The sequence below is a fragment of the Pristis pectinata genome, chromosome 14, assembly GCF_009764475.1.
Source record: "Pristis pectinata isolate sPriPec2 chromosome 14, sPriPec2.1.pri, whole genome shotgun sequence".
Classification (NCBI taxonomy): domain Eukaryota; kingdom Metazoa; phylum Chordata; class Chondrichthyes; order Rhinopristiformes; family Pristidae; genus Pristis; species Pristis pectinata.
The window spans coordinates 3,014,283-3,029,845 of NC_067418.1; the positions used below are offsets into that span (position 1 = coordinate 3,014,283).

The window sequence follows — 15,563 nt, forward strand, 5'->3', positions numbered from 1 at the left end:
TACAGTGATCAGTCAAAATGAGAAAGGCATATGCAAGATTTTAAACATATTACAAACAGAATTTAATACATTTTTGATTTAACTAGTATTGCAAATGAGAGTATTGTAAAAGTAATGCCCATTGTAATGAACTCAGCTCACTTAACTGACTCCTTATTCCACAACAGTGGATTTATCTAGGATTAACTTTATCCCTCACATTACTGATGCAGAAAGTTGCAGCCTTGCATCTCATCCTCTATCCTCCTTATTTTAAATGTGTCCTCCTACATCGGGCAGAGGGGACAGGGTCTGATTAGGGAGCATGGGAGGACTGGTGGCCTCACCATACTATAGGAAGGATGTGATTGTGCTGGAGAGATTGCAGAGGAGAGTCACCAGGATGTTGCCTGGATTGGAGGACTTCAGTCATGGGGAGAGATTACTGGATTTCTTCTCACAGGAATGAAGGAGACTGAGTGATGACCTGATGTGTGTAACATTAGACGAGGCATAGATAGGGTAGATAGTCAGAATCTTTCTCCCATGGTGGGAATATCCAAAACAAGAAGTCATATGTTCAAGGTGAGACGAAGGAGTTTTAAAGTGAACGAGGGGAAAGGTTTTTGCACAGAGAGTGGTTGATATTTGGAACGTGTTGCCAGAATTGATTGTAGAATCAGATACAATCATTATATTTAAGAGACATTTAGACAGGCACTTGAATAGGCAAGGTATATAAGGATACAGACCTAATGCAGGCAAAAAGGTCAGCATGAATGTGGTGGGTTGAAGGGGTGCTTCTGTGCTGTACAACTCTATGACTATCAAAACTGAGTACTAGTTACTTGTCCATCTTCCAATGTATACAGCTGCAATGCAACTTCCCCCACTCTAACCACTTGCTTTGGCACTGAGTCACAAATGTGAAATCAACTGTTATAATATTCATCGGTGGCCCTTCCACGAGAAAAATTCTTGACCTTCGGAAAACACGAGACAAATCCAAAAGAAAATAAAACTGTTGGAGCAAGCACTTGTAGTGTGGATCCGTGGTTCAAAATCGATTTACATCCATAGTAAAATATAAAACAAGAAATTCAGCACTTACTGGACATTATCGGGCAATACAAGAGCACAATAAACAGTAGAAACTGTTCACCCATTATCACCATCAAGAGCAAATAAACTTGCATGTTATAGGACATAATTCCTGGCAATCAAAGTTGTTTAGTATAAACCTGAACTCCCGGACACTGAGTGATGTGCTGTTGACAGGGGATATTTATAAAAGCACATTTGGCACAACACAGTTACTGAAAGGAAGCATCTGGAGTCACGGGTGCTATCAGAACAGTGACACAGTCGGTCCCACAGGCCAGGAGCTTTCAATATAGCTCCCGTGTGCTGAGTGTTCTTTTCCATTTTTCAGTTCATGTGATGCGGATTCAGACTGACCGGATTTTGGAAAAAAATTCATGGTTCTTTGGGTTGGGCTTCAGTGGCAAGGCATTTATTTCTAACCCCAAGCTGTACAGCAAACTTTAAAATGTAGAAAGTAACTAGCTCCTGCCCCTCAGAGGGAACTCCTCTTATCCAAGGAATCAATCCAGTGAACCTACTGTTTCCAAACTCCCCCCCTCAATTTGCCCTAAAGTGGTTCACTTCCACTTCATATTTTATATAGTGTTGTCACTTGCTGTAAGATTGAAGCAAAGTTTCAATTACTGAGTTAATTAACTAATTAGTTAACTAGTTTAATTAGTTTAAAACTGTGATATATAGATTACTGAATCTCAAAGGAATAAAAGATATGAGGACAGAGTAGACACAAGGAACAGGAGCGACAAGGCCTTATTGAATGGTGGAGCAAGCGTGTGAGGATGTACAATCTATTCCTGCTTCTAAGAGCAGAAATAGGTGATACAGCCCTTTGAGTCTGCTGGTCTATTCACCAAGGTCATGGCTGATCTTCTACCTCAGTACCATTCTCCTGCACTCTCTCCATTTGCCTTAATGTTCAGAACTCACTGAATGAACTCAGTGACTGAGCCTCTATGGACCTTCAGGCTAAAGAATTCCAAAGGTGCACCATCCCTTGAGTGAAGAAATTTCTCCTCATCTCAGTCCTAAATTGCCTACCCCCTTATCCTCAAACTGTGCCTCCTGGTCCTAGACCCCTCATCCAGAGCAAACATCCTCCCTGCATCTCAAGCTCTTTAAGAATTTTGTAAGTTTTGATGATATAGCCTCTCATTATTCTAACTTCGGAAAATAATGTCCCAGCCTATTCAATCTCTCCTCATCGGGAACCAATCTGGTGAATCTTCCTTGTACTCCTTGAAAACGGCAACACAGGTAGACAGGGTGGTGAAGATGGTGCCAGGCAGGCTTGAGCATTGAGTACAGGAACCGGGACATCATGTTACAACTGTACAAGTTGTTGGTGAGACCACATTTGGAGTATTGTGCACATTTCTGGTCACCCAGCTATAGGAAGGACGTCATTAAGCTGGAGAGGGTGCAGAAAAGATTCACGAGGATGTTACCAGGACTGGACGGCTTGAGTTATAAGGAGAAGCTGGATATGCTGGGGCTGTTTTCCCTCTGGACCGTTGGAGGCTGAGGGGTGACATTATAGAGGGATATAAAATGACGGACATAGATAAGGTGGATGGTCACAGTCTTTTTCCTGGGGTAGGGGAGTCTGAATCTAGAGGGCACAGGTTTAAGGTGAGAGAGGAAGGATTTAAAAGGAATCTGAGGAGAAACTTTTTCACACAGAGGGTGGTGGGTATATGGAACGAACTGCCAGAGGAAGCTGCAGAGGCAGGTACAATTACAATGTTTAAAAGACATTGGGACAGGTACATGGATAGAAAAGGTTTTGAGGGATATGGGCCAAATGCAGGCAATTGGGACTAGCTTGGATAGACATCTTGGTCAGCATGGACAAGTTGGACTGAAGGGTCTGCTTCTGTGCTGTGTGACTCTATGACTAAATGCCTCATTCTTCCTTAGGTGAGGAGACCAGGATGTACACAATACTCCGGGTGCCGTCTCACCAGAGCCCATGTACAAATGCAATTAGTCTTCCTTACTCCTATAATCGAACCCACTCATAATAAAGGTTAACATACAATTTGCCATCCTAATTGCTTTGCTGCACTTTTGAACATTAACACTCCTCAACCTCTCCCTATTTAACAGATACTCAGTTTCCCTGTTACGTATACCAAAGTGGACACCTCGTATTTTGCCACATTATAATCCATCCATGTTCTCACCTATGCACCCAGCCTGACCATATCCCACTGAAGCCCCTTTACATCAGCTCTGTGTCCACAATACCACCAAGTTGAATATCACCATCGAACCTGAAAATATCACATTTGGTCCTTTCAGGCAGATTGTTGATAAACGTTGTGAATCGCTGGGGCCCAAGCACTGATCGTTCTGGCATCCCACTAGTTCTAAGCTTGCCAACCTGCGAAGGACCAACTTATTCCCACTCTTTGTTTCCTGTCCAATAACCAATTCTCAATCCATGTCAAATACATTACCCTCATTTTGTTAACCTCCTGCCCAATTCATCACATCCACTGGGTGCCCCTTATCTACTCTACCAGTCACATCCTCAAAGAACTCAAGTAGATTGGTCAAAGATGATTTTCCCTTTATAAATCCATGCTGAATGTTGTGAATTCCAGCATTTTTCTTCTACTGACGTCAGGCTGACAAGTCAGAAGCTTCAGTTTTTCACTGTTTTTATTAGATAAGATTTTCTTTATTCGTCATATGTACATTGAAACACACAGTGAAATGCATCTTTTGCGTAGAGTGTTCTGGGGGCAGCCCACAAGTGTCACCACACTTCTGGCGCCAACATAGCATGCCCACAACTTCCTAACCTGTACGCCTTTGGAATGTGGGAGGAAACCGGAGCACCTGGAGGAAACCCACGCAGACACGGGATCACATTTGCAATTGTTTAACTCCTCTTCCATTTCCTTATTCCTCGTGATAAGTTCTCTGTCAATAAAGGGTCTACTTTACAAGCCTTTTCCTTTTTAACATATCCATAAGATCTCTACTTCTTATCAGAAAGATGGCACCTCTATCAGTGCAATGGTCCCTTTGAAATGGCGCCAGGATTATCAGCCTGGATTATGTGTTTGTGTTTCTGGAATTGGGCTTGATCCCACGACTTCCAGGCTCAGAAATAAGTGTGATGTCCCTGAACTACAGCAGAATGATGGACAAACGGGATTCTGTAACTCCAACGACCTTTGTAGAGGAAGTGCATTTACCAACCTTGCAAACCTTCAGAATCCCAGATGGAGCTTTCTTTAAATGGGTTAAATTCTGACAATACGCTGGGAGCTAATGAACTGGAGATATGATGGGACGTAGCAAAGAGTCTACAGAGTTTCTTAGAGTCACAGGAAACAGAAACATGACAGAAACTATAGAACCTTCTTCCAAGTTCAGCAGAATTACTTCTCAAACAAATTGTAGAAAAAAAATATAAATTATATACATAAAATTCCAGTTACACACAGCAGTACAATCTCAAGGTACAGTTGATTAGGGAATTACCCAATCCATTCTGGCATGGATTAAGACTTCAATAGAGGCAAACTCGTTATTTATAGTTGGGACATCACGTTGCAGTTGGAGAAGATTTGGGGAGGCCACACCTGCAGTACGTATACTTTTGATAACCCTCTTTGACACGATTAAGCTTGAAAGTGTGCAAGGAAGATTTATGAAAACGTTGCCAGGACTTGAGGGCCTGAGTCATAGGTAGAGGTTGGGCAGGCTGGGACTTTATTCCTTGGAGCGTAAGAGACTGAGGGGTGACCTTATAGAGGTGTATAAAATCATGAAGAGCATAGAAAGGATGAATGCACTCAGTCTTTATCCCAGGGAAAGGGAACCAAAAACTAGAGGGCACAGGTCTAAGGCGAGAGGGAAAAAGATTTAAAAAGGTCCTGAGGGGCTATCTCTTCACGCAGAGGGTGGTGGGTATATGAGACGAGCTGCCAGAGGGAGTGGTTGTGGCAGGTACAATACATGTAAGAGGCACTTGGACAGCTAGATGGATAGAAAAGGGATATGGGCCAAACACGGGCAAATGGGATTAGCTTAGATGGACAGCTTGGTGGCAGGAACACGTTGTGCTAAAGGGCCAGTTTTCGTGCTGTATTACTCTATGACTCCACGGTTGTTTGAGAAAAAAAATCAATTGAGATTTGCTATTCCATATTACCTTATGGCAGAGAAGGAGGCCTTTCACCCCATTAGGTCTACACTGACTCTCAGAGCAATTCACAGGCTGGTCACAGCACACGTTAACTCCACCCTCTCAGACAATCTTGATCCACTGCAATTCACTACTGCTGAAACAGGTCCACAGCAGACACCATCTCCTTGGCCCTACACTCATCTCTGGAGCATCTGGACAGTAAAGACACCTACGTTAGACTATTGTTTATTGACTACAGCTCCACCTTCAATACTATAATTCCAAGCAAACTCATCACCAAACTCCAGGACCTGGGACTCAACACCTCCCTTTGCAACTGGACTCTTGACTTCTGGACCAACAGACCACAATCAGGAAGGATAGGCAGCAACACCTCCGCCATGATTATTCTCAGCACTGGTACCCCACAAGGCTGTGTCCTCAGCCCTCTACTCTACTCCCTATACACTCATGACTGCGTGGTCAGATTCTGCTCTAACTCCATCTGCAAGTTTGCAGATGATACCACTGTAGTGGGCCATATCTCAAATAACGATGCGTCGGAGTACAGGAAGGAGATAGAGAGCTTAGTAACATGGTGTCATGACAACAACCTTTCCCTCGATGTCAGCAAAACAAAAGATCTGGTCATTGACTTCAGGAAGGGGGGCAGTGCACATGCTCTCATCTACATCAACGGTGCTGAGGTCAAGAGGATTGAGAGCTTCAAGTTCCTAGGTGTGAACATCACCAATAGCCTGTCCTGAAGCAACCAAGTAGACACCATGGCCAAGAAAGCTCAGCATCTCTACTTCCTCAGGAGGTTAAAGAAATTTGGCATGTCCCCATTGACCCTCAACAACCATAGAAAGCATCCTATCCGATTGCATCACGGCTTGGTACGGCAACTGCTCTGCCCATGACCACAAGAAACTGCAGAGAGTTGTGGACACAGCTCAGCACATCACAGAAAGCAGCCTCCCCTCCATGGACTGTCTACACTTCTCACTGCCTCAGTAAATCTGCCAGCATAATCAAAGACCCCACCCACCCCAAGCATTTTCTCCCCCCCCCCCCAGGCCAGAAGGTATAAAAGCCTGAAAGCATGTACCACCAGGCTCAAGGACAGCTTCTATCTTGTTGTTATAAAACTACTGAATGGTTCCCTAGTACAATAAGATAGACACTTGACCTCAGAACCTACCACGTTATGACCTTGCACATTATTGTCTACCTGCACTGCACTTTCTTTGTAACTGTAACTATTCTGCATTCTGTATTGTTTTACCTTATATTACCTCAATGCACCGTGTAATGAGATGATCTGTATGAACGGTACGCAAGACAAGTTTTTTTTAAACTGTACCTCAGTACATGTGACAATAATAAACCAACTCAATTAATTCCATCCCCCACTAATTTTCCTTATAACCTACTCTCCTACATTCCAATCAGTTCCACCACCCACACTGCACTGGGCAATTTACAGCGGCCAATTAACTGCATGTTCTTGAGGATGTGGGAAGAAACCGGAGCACCCAGGAGAAACCCATACAGACACAGAGAGAACATGCAAACTCCACACAGACAGCACCCGAGGTCAGGATTGAACCATGGTCGCTGGAGCTGTGAGGCAGAGGCTCTACTCGCTACAATGCTGTGCCCCAGTGCAACCATGGTAAAGCTCCATTTAATGCCCATTCCTGGGTCTGGGAAATGATCCTACTTCTAAGGACGTCAGGAGTCACCTATGCAGCATGACACCAGAGTTATTTGTCATCCAGATCAGCATGACCCATAGGTTCCCTTCCTTCTGGGTTGACATCCATGGGTTTGTGGGTTAATATGAAAAACTAGCTAAACATTGACCTAACTTATTAAATTCATTTCGCCATTTGGCCTGCAGATTCTCAGTCAGGACCCAACAAACATTACACTCTGTCTGCACGCATATCTATTAATGAGAAACAGTACAGGCAATCTGAATCTAGTGTTGTACATACACATCGACAGGAATCCGCAGCAGTGTGGGGAGGAGGAGGGAGACATCAGACATGGCCAGGAGTCGTGGTTCCAATAGCTGTAGAATGCACAGGCCCGTGCTGAATATTATATTGATACCTAGGGAACCAAGAGAGGGAAGGATTTCTCATTAGTAAAAATCTAAGCAAAATAATTCCTGTAATTCTCCCAGGTTTTAGCCATGACTCAATGGGTAACATTCTCACTTTATTAGATGTTCCAGTCCCATTCTGCAAAGTTCTATGAAACCACATTAATAATTATTAAATGTGACATTTATCCACATGGGTCCAATCAGAACCAGCAATAAATCAATAGCCTTTCAAGCTCTGTACCAGATGCCTACATTCTGGACACATTATAAACAAAATGAACCTTAGGTCAAAATTTCACAGAGAATTGTTTGTTAAGTAGCATAACGCCAGACTTTGGTGAAAGCATTTGAGACTCTAAAGTAAATTTCGAAAGTAACTTAGGTACATAATGGAGAAAGAAGAACATTTACATGGCCAAGGGGAAGAATTAGGGAGTGGGACCTGTTGAGTCTGGACTCATTTTATTCACCTTCTTCTCCTGTTTGTAGTCCAAAGCCTTTAATAGTGGTCTTTACTCCAGATTCTTCATTTTTACTGTCTTTTGGGTAAAGACATATTATTGTCCCAATCATTTTGCTTTCAGCTACAATTTTTTTAGAATTTTAAACATAGAACCAGGCAATTCTGTGATGCCAGCTCACCAGTCCTGGACCAGAGTCAGAGTTATACAGCACGGAAACAGGCCCTTCGGACCAACTGGTCCACGCTGAACAAGGTGCCTCATCCAAGCTAGTCCCATTTGCACTTGTTTGGCCAATAACTTCTAAACCTTTCCAATCCATGAACCTCTCCAACTGTCTTTTAAATGTTGTTAATGTACTGCCTCAACCACTTCCTTCAACAGCTCATTTCACATAGATACCATCTTTTGTGTAAGAAAGTTTCCCCTCAAGTTCCTATTAAATCTTTCCCTTCTTAAGCCTATGCTCTCTAGTTACTTGGTCTCGCCCTATCAAAGATATTCCCTTTGTTCTGCCCATCTCTCCCCTATCTTCTCTGTTACCTAAAACTAACTTGCTTTCCCCGTCTCAGTTCTGCTGAAAGGTCCCAAACATGAAACATTAATGCTTCTCTTTCCACCTGCCTGACACGCTGAGTGTTTCCAGCATCGTGTGTTTATATTTCAAATTTCCAGTATCCAAGATCTTTGTTTCTTGGGTGGAAATCAGGAACTCCTGCTTGGATTAATGCGGTGGATGTTAAGGATCAACTGATGCTTTCAAAACTAAGGATGATGGATAAAAGGCATCAAAGGATAAGAAGCCAAAGCTGGAAAATGGGGTATAGGTACAGGGCACTGAATGGGCGTCTGCTGTATCTTCACAACAAGAGAAAGGGTGTGTGGGACTTGGTGTAGCTCACTAGTCCTGAATGCACAGCCAGAATTTTGCAGTGAAATCAAGAATGTGACCAGCCAGGTGTGGATTTTACACAACTAGAGCGCTGCAGCTGGTGGAGCTGCTGCCTCACAGCTCTAGAGACCCCGGTTCGATTCTGGCCTCCGGTGCTGACTGTGTGGAGTTTGCACATTCTCCTTGTGACCACGTGGATTCCACCTCCACCCCCTCCCCCCATGCTCTGGTTTCCTCCCACATTTGTGCAGGTTGGTAGGTTAATTAGCTGCTGTAAATTCTCCCTAAGTGTGTAGGTGAGTGCGAGAATCTGTGGGGAGTTGATGAAAATGTACAGATATAAAAATGGAAATAGTGAAAATGGGTGATTGTCAGCACGGACTCAGAAGGTTGAAGGGCCTGTTTCTGTGCTGTATCTTCGTATGACTCTATAATTACAATGTGAAGTAGTTACAGCACAGAAAGGAACGGTTCAACGCAACAGGTCCATGGCTCCACAGGAATTTCCTCGTGTCACTCTTATCACTATCAGATAATCTTCATACATTTTTATGTCTTGCACTGTACTACTGCCACAAAATTTCACAACTTACGTCAGTGATAATAAACCTGATTCTGATTCACTTTCCTCTGAAATGCATCAATACTATTTGTCTCAACTTTGCAATGTAGCTAGAAAGCATTCTTGCTTTCTGAGAATTTTACCTTAATCCCCAAATGGGTTTATTAGTGACCATCTTATGTTTATGGCCCAAAGGTCTCGCCTCGAGCATAAGTGAAAACATCTTCTTTGCATTTATCCCATCAAACGCTACCAGTGGAGGTGGCGGAATCAGATACAATTGCTACAGTTGAGGCTTTTAGATAGAAGCAAGGTATAGAAGGATACGGTCCTAATGGGGGCAAATGGGCTTAGTGCAGACTCTATGACTCAAAACACTTCCATGACTTTAAAGTCCTCTATGCAATTTAAATTGGCACCATAGTCGGCACAGACATTGTGGGCCGAAGGGCCTTTTCCTGTGCTGTACTGTTCTATTTTCTATGTCACCCTTCAGCCTTCTTTTTAAGGAGCCCCCAACCTGTTCAGTTTCTTGTCAGGATAACTTCTCAATTCTGTTCACATTGTGCATTGCAACTGCAGTCAGAGCAAGATCAGCAGAATCCAGCATTGATACTGGCTGTTCTCCAGCTAGTTCATCCCCAGATCAAGCTTCACAGTCTCTTTAGGAAGTGTTGTATTTTGACAACTGTTGATGTGCTACCCTTTCCAAATCTCCAGAAGATTAGTGGCAGCATTGTTTTCAAACTGTTTTCTGTGGATTAGCTCTACAGATAAATGCTTTCAGCTGCAGAACTCCCTCTGCAGCATCACAGGGTCAAGGGTAGCGGAAACGGCCGAGTTGTATAATCTGAGGGAAATGAGGGATGATGGCTTGAATCTTCCTAACATGTCAACAAAACTTTGGAACATTATCCACTGTTTACCAATAAGCACCAGCAACCAATCATGTATCGAACTACAGGTAGTTCTGCTGTAACACGTTTCCATCGAGCGAATTGATTATAACAAGGTTGATGGATTGGAGAATGCTTTTTGCATTATGCAGGCCACATTGGTTATAGCATGATTGGGGAAAGCTGTTTAAATCTGTGCTTTGAAGGCAACTACAGCCTGTTCTGCTATAACATGGCTTTCTATAATGTGTGGTTTCTTAGGAACGTAACTACCGCATTACAGCAGAACTACCTGTACTGGGTTATCAGAATAAGATAGTTACCAACACACCTCATCAAGGATTGTTTACTCAGAGAGTAGTGAGAATGTGGAATTTGCTCCAACAGAGAATGATTGAGCACAGATGCAATAAAAGGCACCAAGAGGAAAGAGGATAAGCACATGAAAGAGAAAGGAATGGAGGGAATGCTGGTATGGGCAGACAAAACAAGATAGGAGGAGTCCCATATGGAGCATAAACTTCCATTTGTGTAGTTTTATTCAAACAATGTTGACTGTGGAGTATAGTGTGCAGTTTATCACCCTGTCTCAGTGAAGCAACCAACATAATCAAAGACCCCACCCACCCAGGTCATTCTCTCTTCTCTCCTCTCCCATCAGGCAGAAGACATAGGGGCCTGATGGCACGTACCACCAGGCTCAAGGTCAGCTTCTATCCCGCTGTAATGAAACCATTGAATGATTCCCTTATACGATGAGATGGACTCTTGACTTCATAATCTACCTTGTTATGACATTGCACCTTATTGTCTGCCTGCAATGCACTTCCCTGTAGCTGTGACACTTTGCTCTGTATTCTGTTATTGTTTTTACCCTGTACTACCTCAATGCAGTGTGTAATGAATTGGTCTTTACAAACAGTATGCAAGACAAGTTTTTCACTGTACCTCAGTACATGTAACAACAATAAACCAAAACCAATGTGCTTAAACTGGAAGAATGTAGAAAAGATTTACAAGGATGTTGCCAGGACTCGAGGGCCTGTCATAGGGAGAGATTGGCCAGGCTAGGTCTTTATTCCTTGGAACATAGGAGAATGAGGGGCGACCTTATAGAAATGTTTAAAATTATGGGAGGTATAGACATGGTAACAGTTTCTTCCCCATTGTAGGGGTGACCAAAACTAGGGTGCATAGGTTTAGGATGAGAGGGGAAAGATTTAAAAGGGATCTAAGGGACAACTTTTTCATGCAGAGGGTGGTGAGTGTATGGAACGAGCTGCCAGAGGAAGTGGGTGAGGCAGGTACAACGGTATCATTTAAGAAGCACTTGGATAGGTACATGGAGGGGCGGGGCTTGGAGGGATATGGGCTGAATGCAGGAAATTGGGACTAGCTGGGTGGGCACTGTGGTCAGCATGGACTGGTTGGGCCAAAGGGCCTGTATCCATGCAGTATTGCTCTATGACTGATCTGGTTTCACAACACATCCAGTACAATAACAGTGAGCAGTACTGTATTATCAGACATTAAAAATGTCACATTTTGGTGTGTTTTGTAATCCCTGAATAAGGAAACATCGGAATGGTAATTTATTCAAAATAGAATTGCGAGTGGTAGCCATTTCCTTTAAAGTTTTCTTCCTTAATACAACAAATCTAAAATAATAAAGTGATACAGCACAGAAACAGGCCCTTCGGCCCACCAATTCCATGCTGACCATCAAGCACACATCTATGCTAATCCCAGCACTTGATCCATAGCCATCTATGCCTTTGCAATTCAGTGCTCATTCAGATACTTATTAACTGCTGTAGGAGTACCTGCCTCCACCACCTTCTCAGGTAGTGTGTTCCAGAATGCAACCGCCCTCTGAGTTAAAAAGTGTTTCCTCAGATCCCATCTAACTTCTTCAACATGGGGAAAGGTTTCTCACTATCTACCCTATCTATGCCCCTCATAATTTTATATGCCTCTATCTAGGTCCCCACTCAGCCTCCTCAACTAAGATAAGCTAACTTTATTCGTCACATGTACATCGAAACACACAGTGAAATGCATCTTTTGCGTAGAGTGTTCTGGGGGCAGCCCACAAGTGTCGCCACGCTTCCAGTGCCAACATAGCATGCCCACAACTTCCTAATCTGTACGTCTTTGGAATGTGGGAGGAAACCGGAGCACCCGGAGGAAACCCACGCAGTCACGGGGAGAATGTAGAAAATCCTTACAGAGGCGGGAATTGGACCCGGGTCGCTGACGCTGTAATAGCGTTACGCTAACCGCTACACTGCCGTGCCTACCCAAGGAAAACAAACCCAGCTTAGCCAGTCTCTCCGCACAATGAAACATTCTCTCCCAGGCAACATCCTAGTGAATCTCCTCTGCATCCTCTTAAGAGAACTCAAGAGCACAAGGTAATAGGAGCAGGAGTATGTAAGACCATAAGATGTAGCAGAATTAGGCCATTCGGTCCATCGAGTCTGCTCTGCTATTCGATCATGGCTGATTTATTTTCCCCTCTCAACCCCATTCTCCTGCCTTCTCCCCATAACCTTTGATGCCCTTACTAATCAAGAACCTATCAACCTCCACTTTAAGTATACCCAATGACTTGGCTCCACACCCGTATGGCCTGCCTCAGGCCTGTCCCGCCATTCAACATGATCATGGCTGATCTATGTTGGCCTCAATTGCTCTTCTGTCAGATCCCCATAGCTCTCAATTCCCCAATCTTTCAAAAATTTATCTACCTCCACTTTACATACCTATAAAGATCCAACCTCCACAGCTCTCTGGGCTAGAGAATTCCAGAAGTTCACCACCCTCTGCAAAAATAAGTTTCTTTGGTCTAACGGCAAACTGATCGGAATTTCAACATGAAACGTTGATTTCCAAACAGAGGACTCTGCCAGCTTGCACCACCTAGTGCAACTTTACCAACCCACAGGACTGAGATTGCAGGTGAATATTTACAGGGAGGTACAGAAGTCCCACCCTGCCAGGTCCAGGAACAGCCACCTTCCTACAACCATCAGGTTCTTGAACCGACCTACACAACCCTAACCCTACCTCAGCAACGGAACACTATGGACCACCTCTTGCACTACTGTAGACTTAATTTCAATTGTGGCTTTGTCTCTTTTTACACTAAGGTATTGTTTTTGCAGTCTTTTTTTCCACTGTACGCTGTAATTTTATGTATAATTTGTTTATGATTTTTATTCTGAGTGTTGGTCTGTACCTATGTGCCTGTGATGCTGCTGCAAGCAAGATTTTCATTGTACCTGTATCTCACCGTACTTGTGCACAACTTGATTTGAACTTGAACGGAGATACTGTGTGGATCTATAAAGGCTATATTGCCTCAAACCCAGCCCAACAAGCCCTCAGTGTCCTCGAGATGCTGTCAAAGGAGACCAGGGTGAGCTGTTGTACAGTATCCTGCAAGTGGGAGACCTGGCATTGTGACTTCAGCAGCTCCTGAGAACAGTCCTAGGGGTGGAGGAAGGTCTCTGAACAGTATGGCCCCGGCAAGGAGCCAGCGAGGTTCAAGCTGTCCATGGACAAGCGTCAGTCCTCCCCTGCAACCTGCCAAAGAAAACTACACAGTTCGCACTGAACACACAAGCTACTTACATGTGAGGAAGGAAATGATCAAACGTGATTTTCAAAATTGCCTTTCACACCTTCAGGATGTTCCTAAACATTTTACAATCGCCCTCAGATTGTAGTCATGTTGTGTAGCCAACTGGGGTCAGAAAAAGGTTTCAAAAACAGCAGATGAATGAAAAATTAGACTAATCTGTTCTGAATGTTTTAATTGAGGGGTGAAATATCAATCAAAATACACAGAATTCTGGCCTCTCAATTGTGGCATTTGAGAGGGCTTTTAACTCCTCATCTGACAGTGTTGTGCTATTCACTGGGGAGAAAAGAAAGACTTGAACCTCGAATTTCCTGCTCCAAAGGCAAGAGCTCAACCCATGAAGGATTGAGGAAAATGTGATCCAGACAACTAGGGCCACATTTCAAGTCATGGAAAGACTGAAGATTCCAGGCCATGTCAGCCATTGGTTGTAATGAGAAAAAGTTTCCTGAGGCAGAGGGGTCGGGGGTAGATTTAAGATGACTGGCAAAAGAATAAGCGGGGATGTATAGTAGCAGGCACCCAGGGGCTTGTGACTGGGAATATGCTGCCTGAGAAGGCAGTGGAAGTAAATTCAGTAGAAACTTTCAAAAAAGAGAACTGGATAAATTCCTGAAGGGAAAAAAAATAGCAAAGCTACAAGGAGTAGGTGAAGTAGTGGGATTAAATGGACAGCTATGTAAAGAGCCAGAGGGCCAAAGAGAGACCAAAGAAATTGGGAGTCTTTTGGTATTGGTATTGGTTTATTATTGTCACTTGTACCGAGGTACAGTGAAAAACTTGTCTTGCACACCGATCGTACAGGTCAATTCATTACACAGTGCAGTTACATTGGGTTAGTACAGAGTGCATTGATGTAGTACAGGTAAAAACAATAACAGTACAGAGTAAAGTGTATTTAAAAGAACATTATTAGTAATAGTTAGTGTCATAGAGTTTAAATTTAAAAGTGTAGAACGATTATAGTAAGGGTAATGAGTAGATCGGTAGAGAGCAGCTTGCAACGAGTCGCCATGCTCTGGATTAAAGGTTGCTGGGGAAGAACTAAGAGTTTCAATGTTGTAAAATCTTATAGAGTTTAAATTTAAAAGTGTAGAACGATTATAGTAAGGGTAATGAGTAGATCGGTAGAGAGCAGCTTGCAACAAGTCGCCATGCTCTGGATTAAAGGTTGCTGGGGAAGAACTAAGAGTTTCAATGTTGTAAAATCTATTCCAACTGGTCAGAGAAAGTATTATATTGAGGTCATCAGCAAGAAAAATGGCAATGGAGGTCATTCTCTTTTTATATATGGAGGTTGTTAGAACACAGAATGCCCGTTCAGAACCCATGATGGAAGCAGAATCAAACTCCCAAGGATATGGCACAAAAAGTGCCAGAGGAACTCAGCAGGTCTGGCAGCATCCATGGAGGGAAATAAACAGTCAACGTTTCAGGCCGAAACCCTTCATCAGGACTGGAAAGGAAGAGGGCAGAAGCCAGAATAAGAAGGTGGGGGGAGGGGGAGGAGCACACTCAGGCAGGGGACAGGTGAGTTCAGGTGAGAGGGGGAAGGTAGGTGGGTGGAAGTGGGGGGACACGTAATGAGCTGAGAGGTTATAGGTAGAAGAGGCAAAGGGCTGAAGGAGGAGGAATCCGGGAGGAGAGGGCAGTGGACCATGGAATAAATAACAGAGGAGGGGAGGAGAGGAGATGGGCAGGTCATCAAGGAGGGGGAAGGGAGCTCCTTCTGAGTTCCTCCAGCACATAAGGTATAAGGTATT

The 15,563-nt window shown here is 43.6% G+C and overlaps 1 protein-coding gene across 1 annotated transcript in view; it reads right to left on the reverse strand.

Annotated features, from left to right (window-relative positions):
- si:ch211-266k8.4 (USP6 N-terminal-like protein) overlaps positions 1–15,563 on the reverse strand; it is a 137,256-nt gene that overhangs the window by 89,093 nt on the left and 32,600 nt on the right. The window contains exon 9 of the mRNA XM_052029000.1: positions 7,231–7,348. Within this exon, the coding sequence (XP_051884960.1) occupies positions 7,231–7,348 (118 nt within the window). The remainder of the gene's footprint in view (positions 1–7,230; positions 7,349–15,563) is intronic.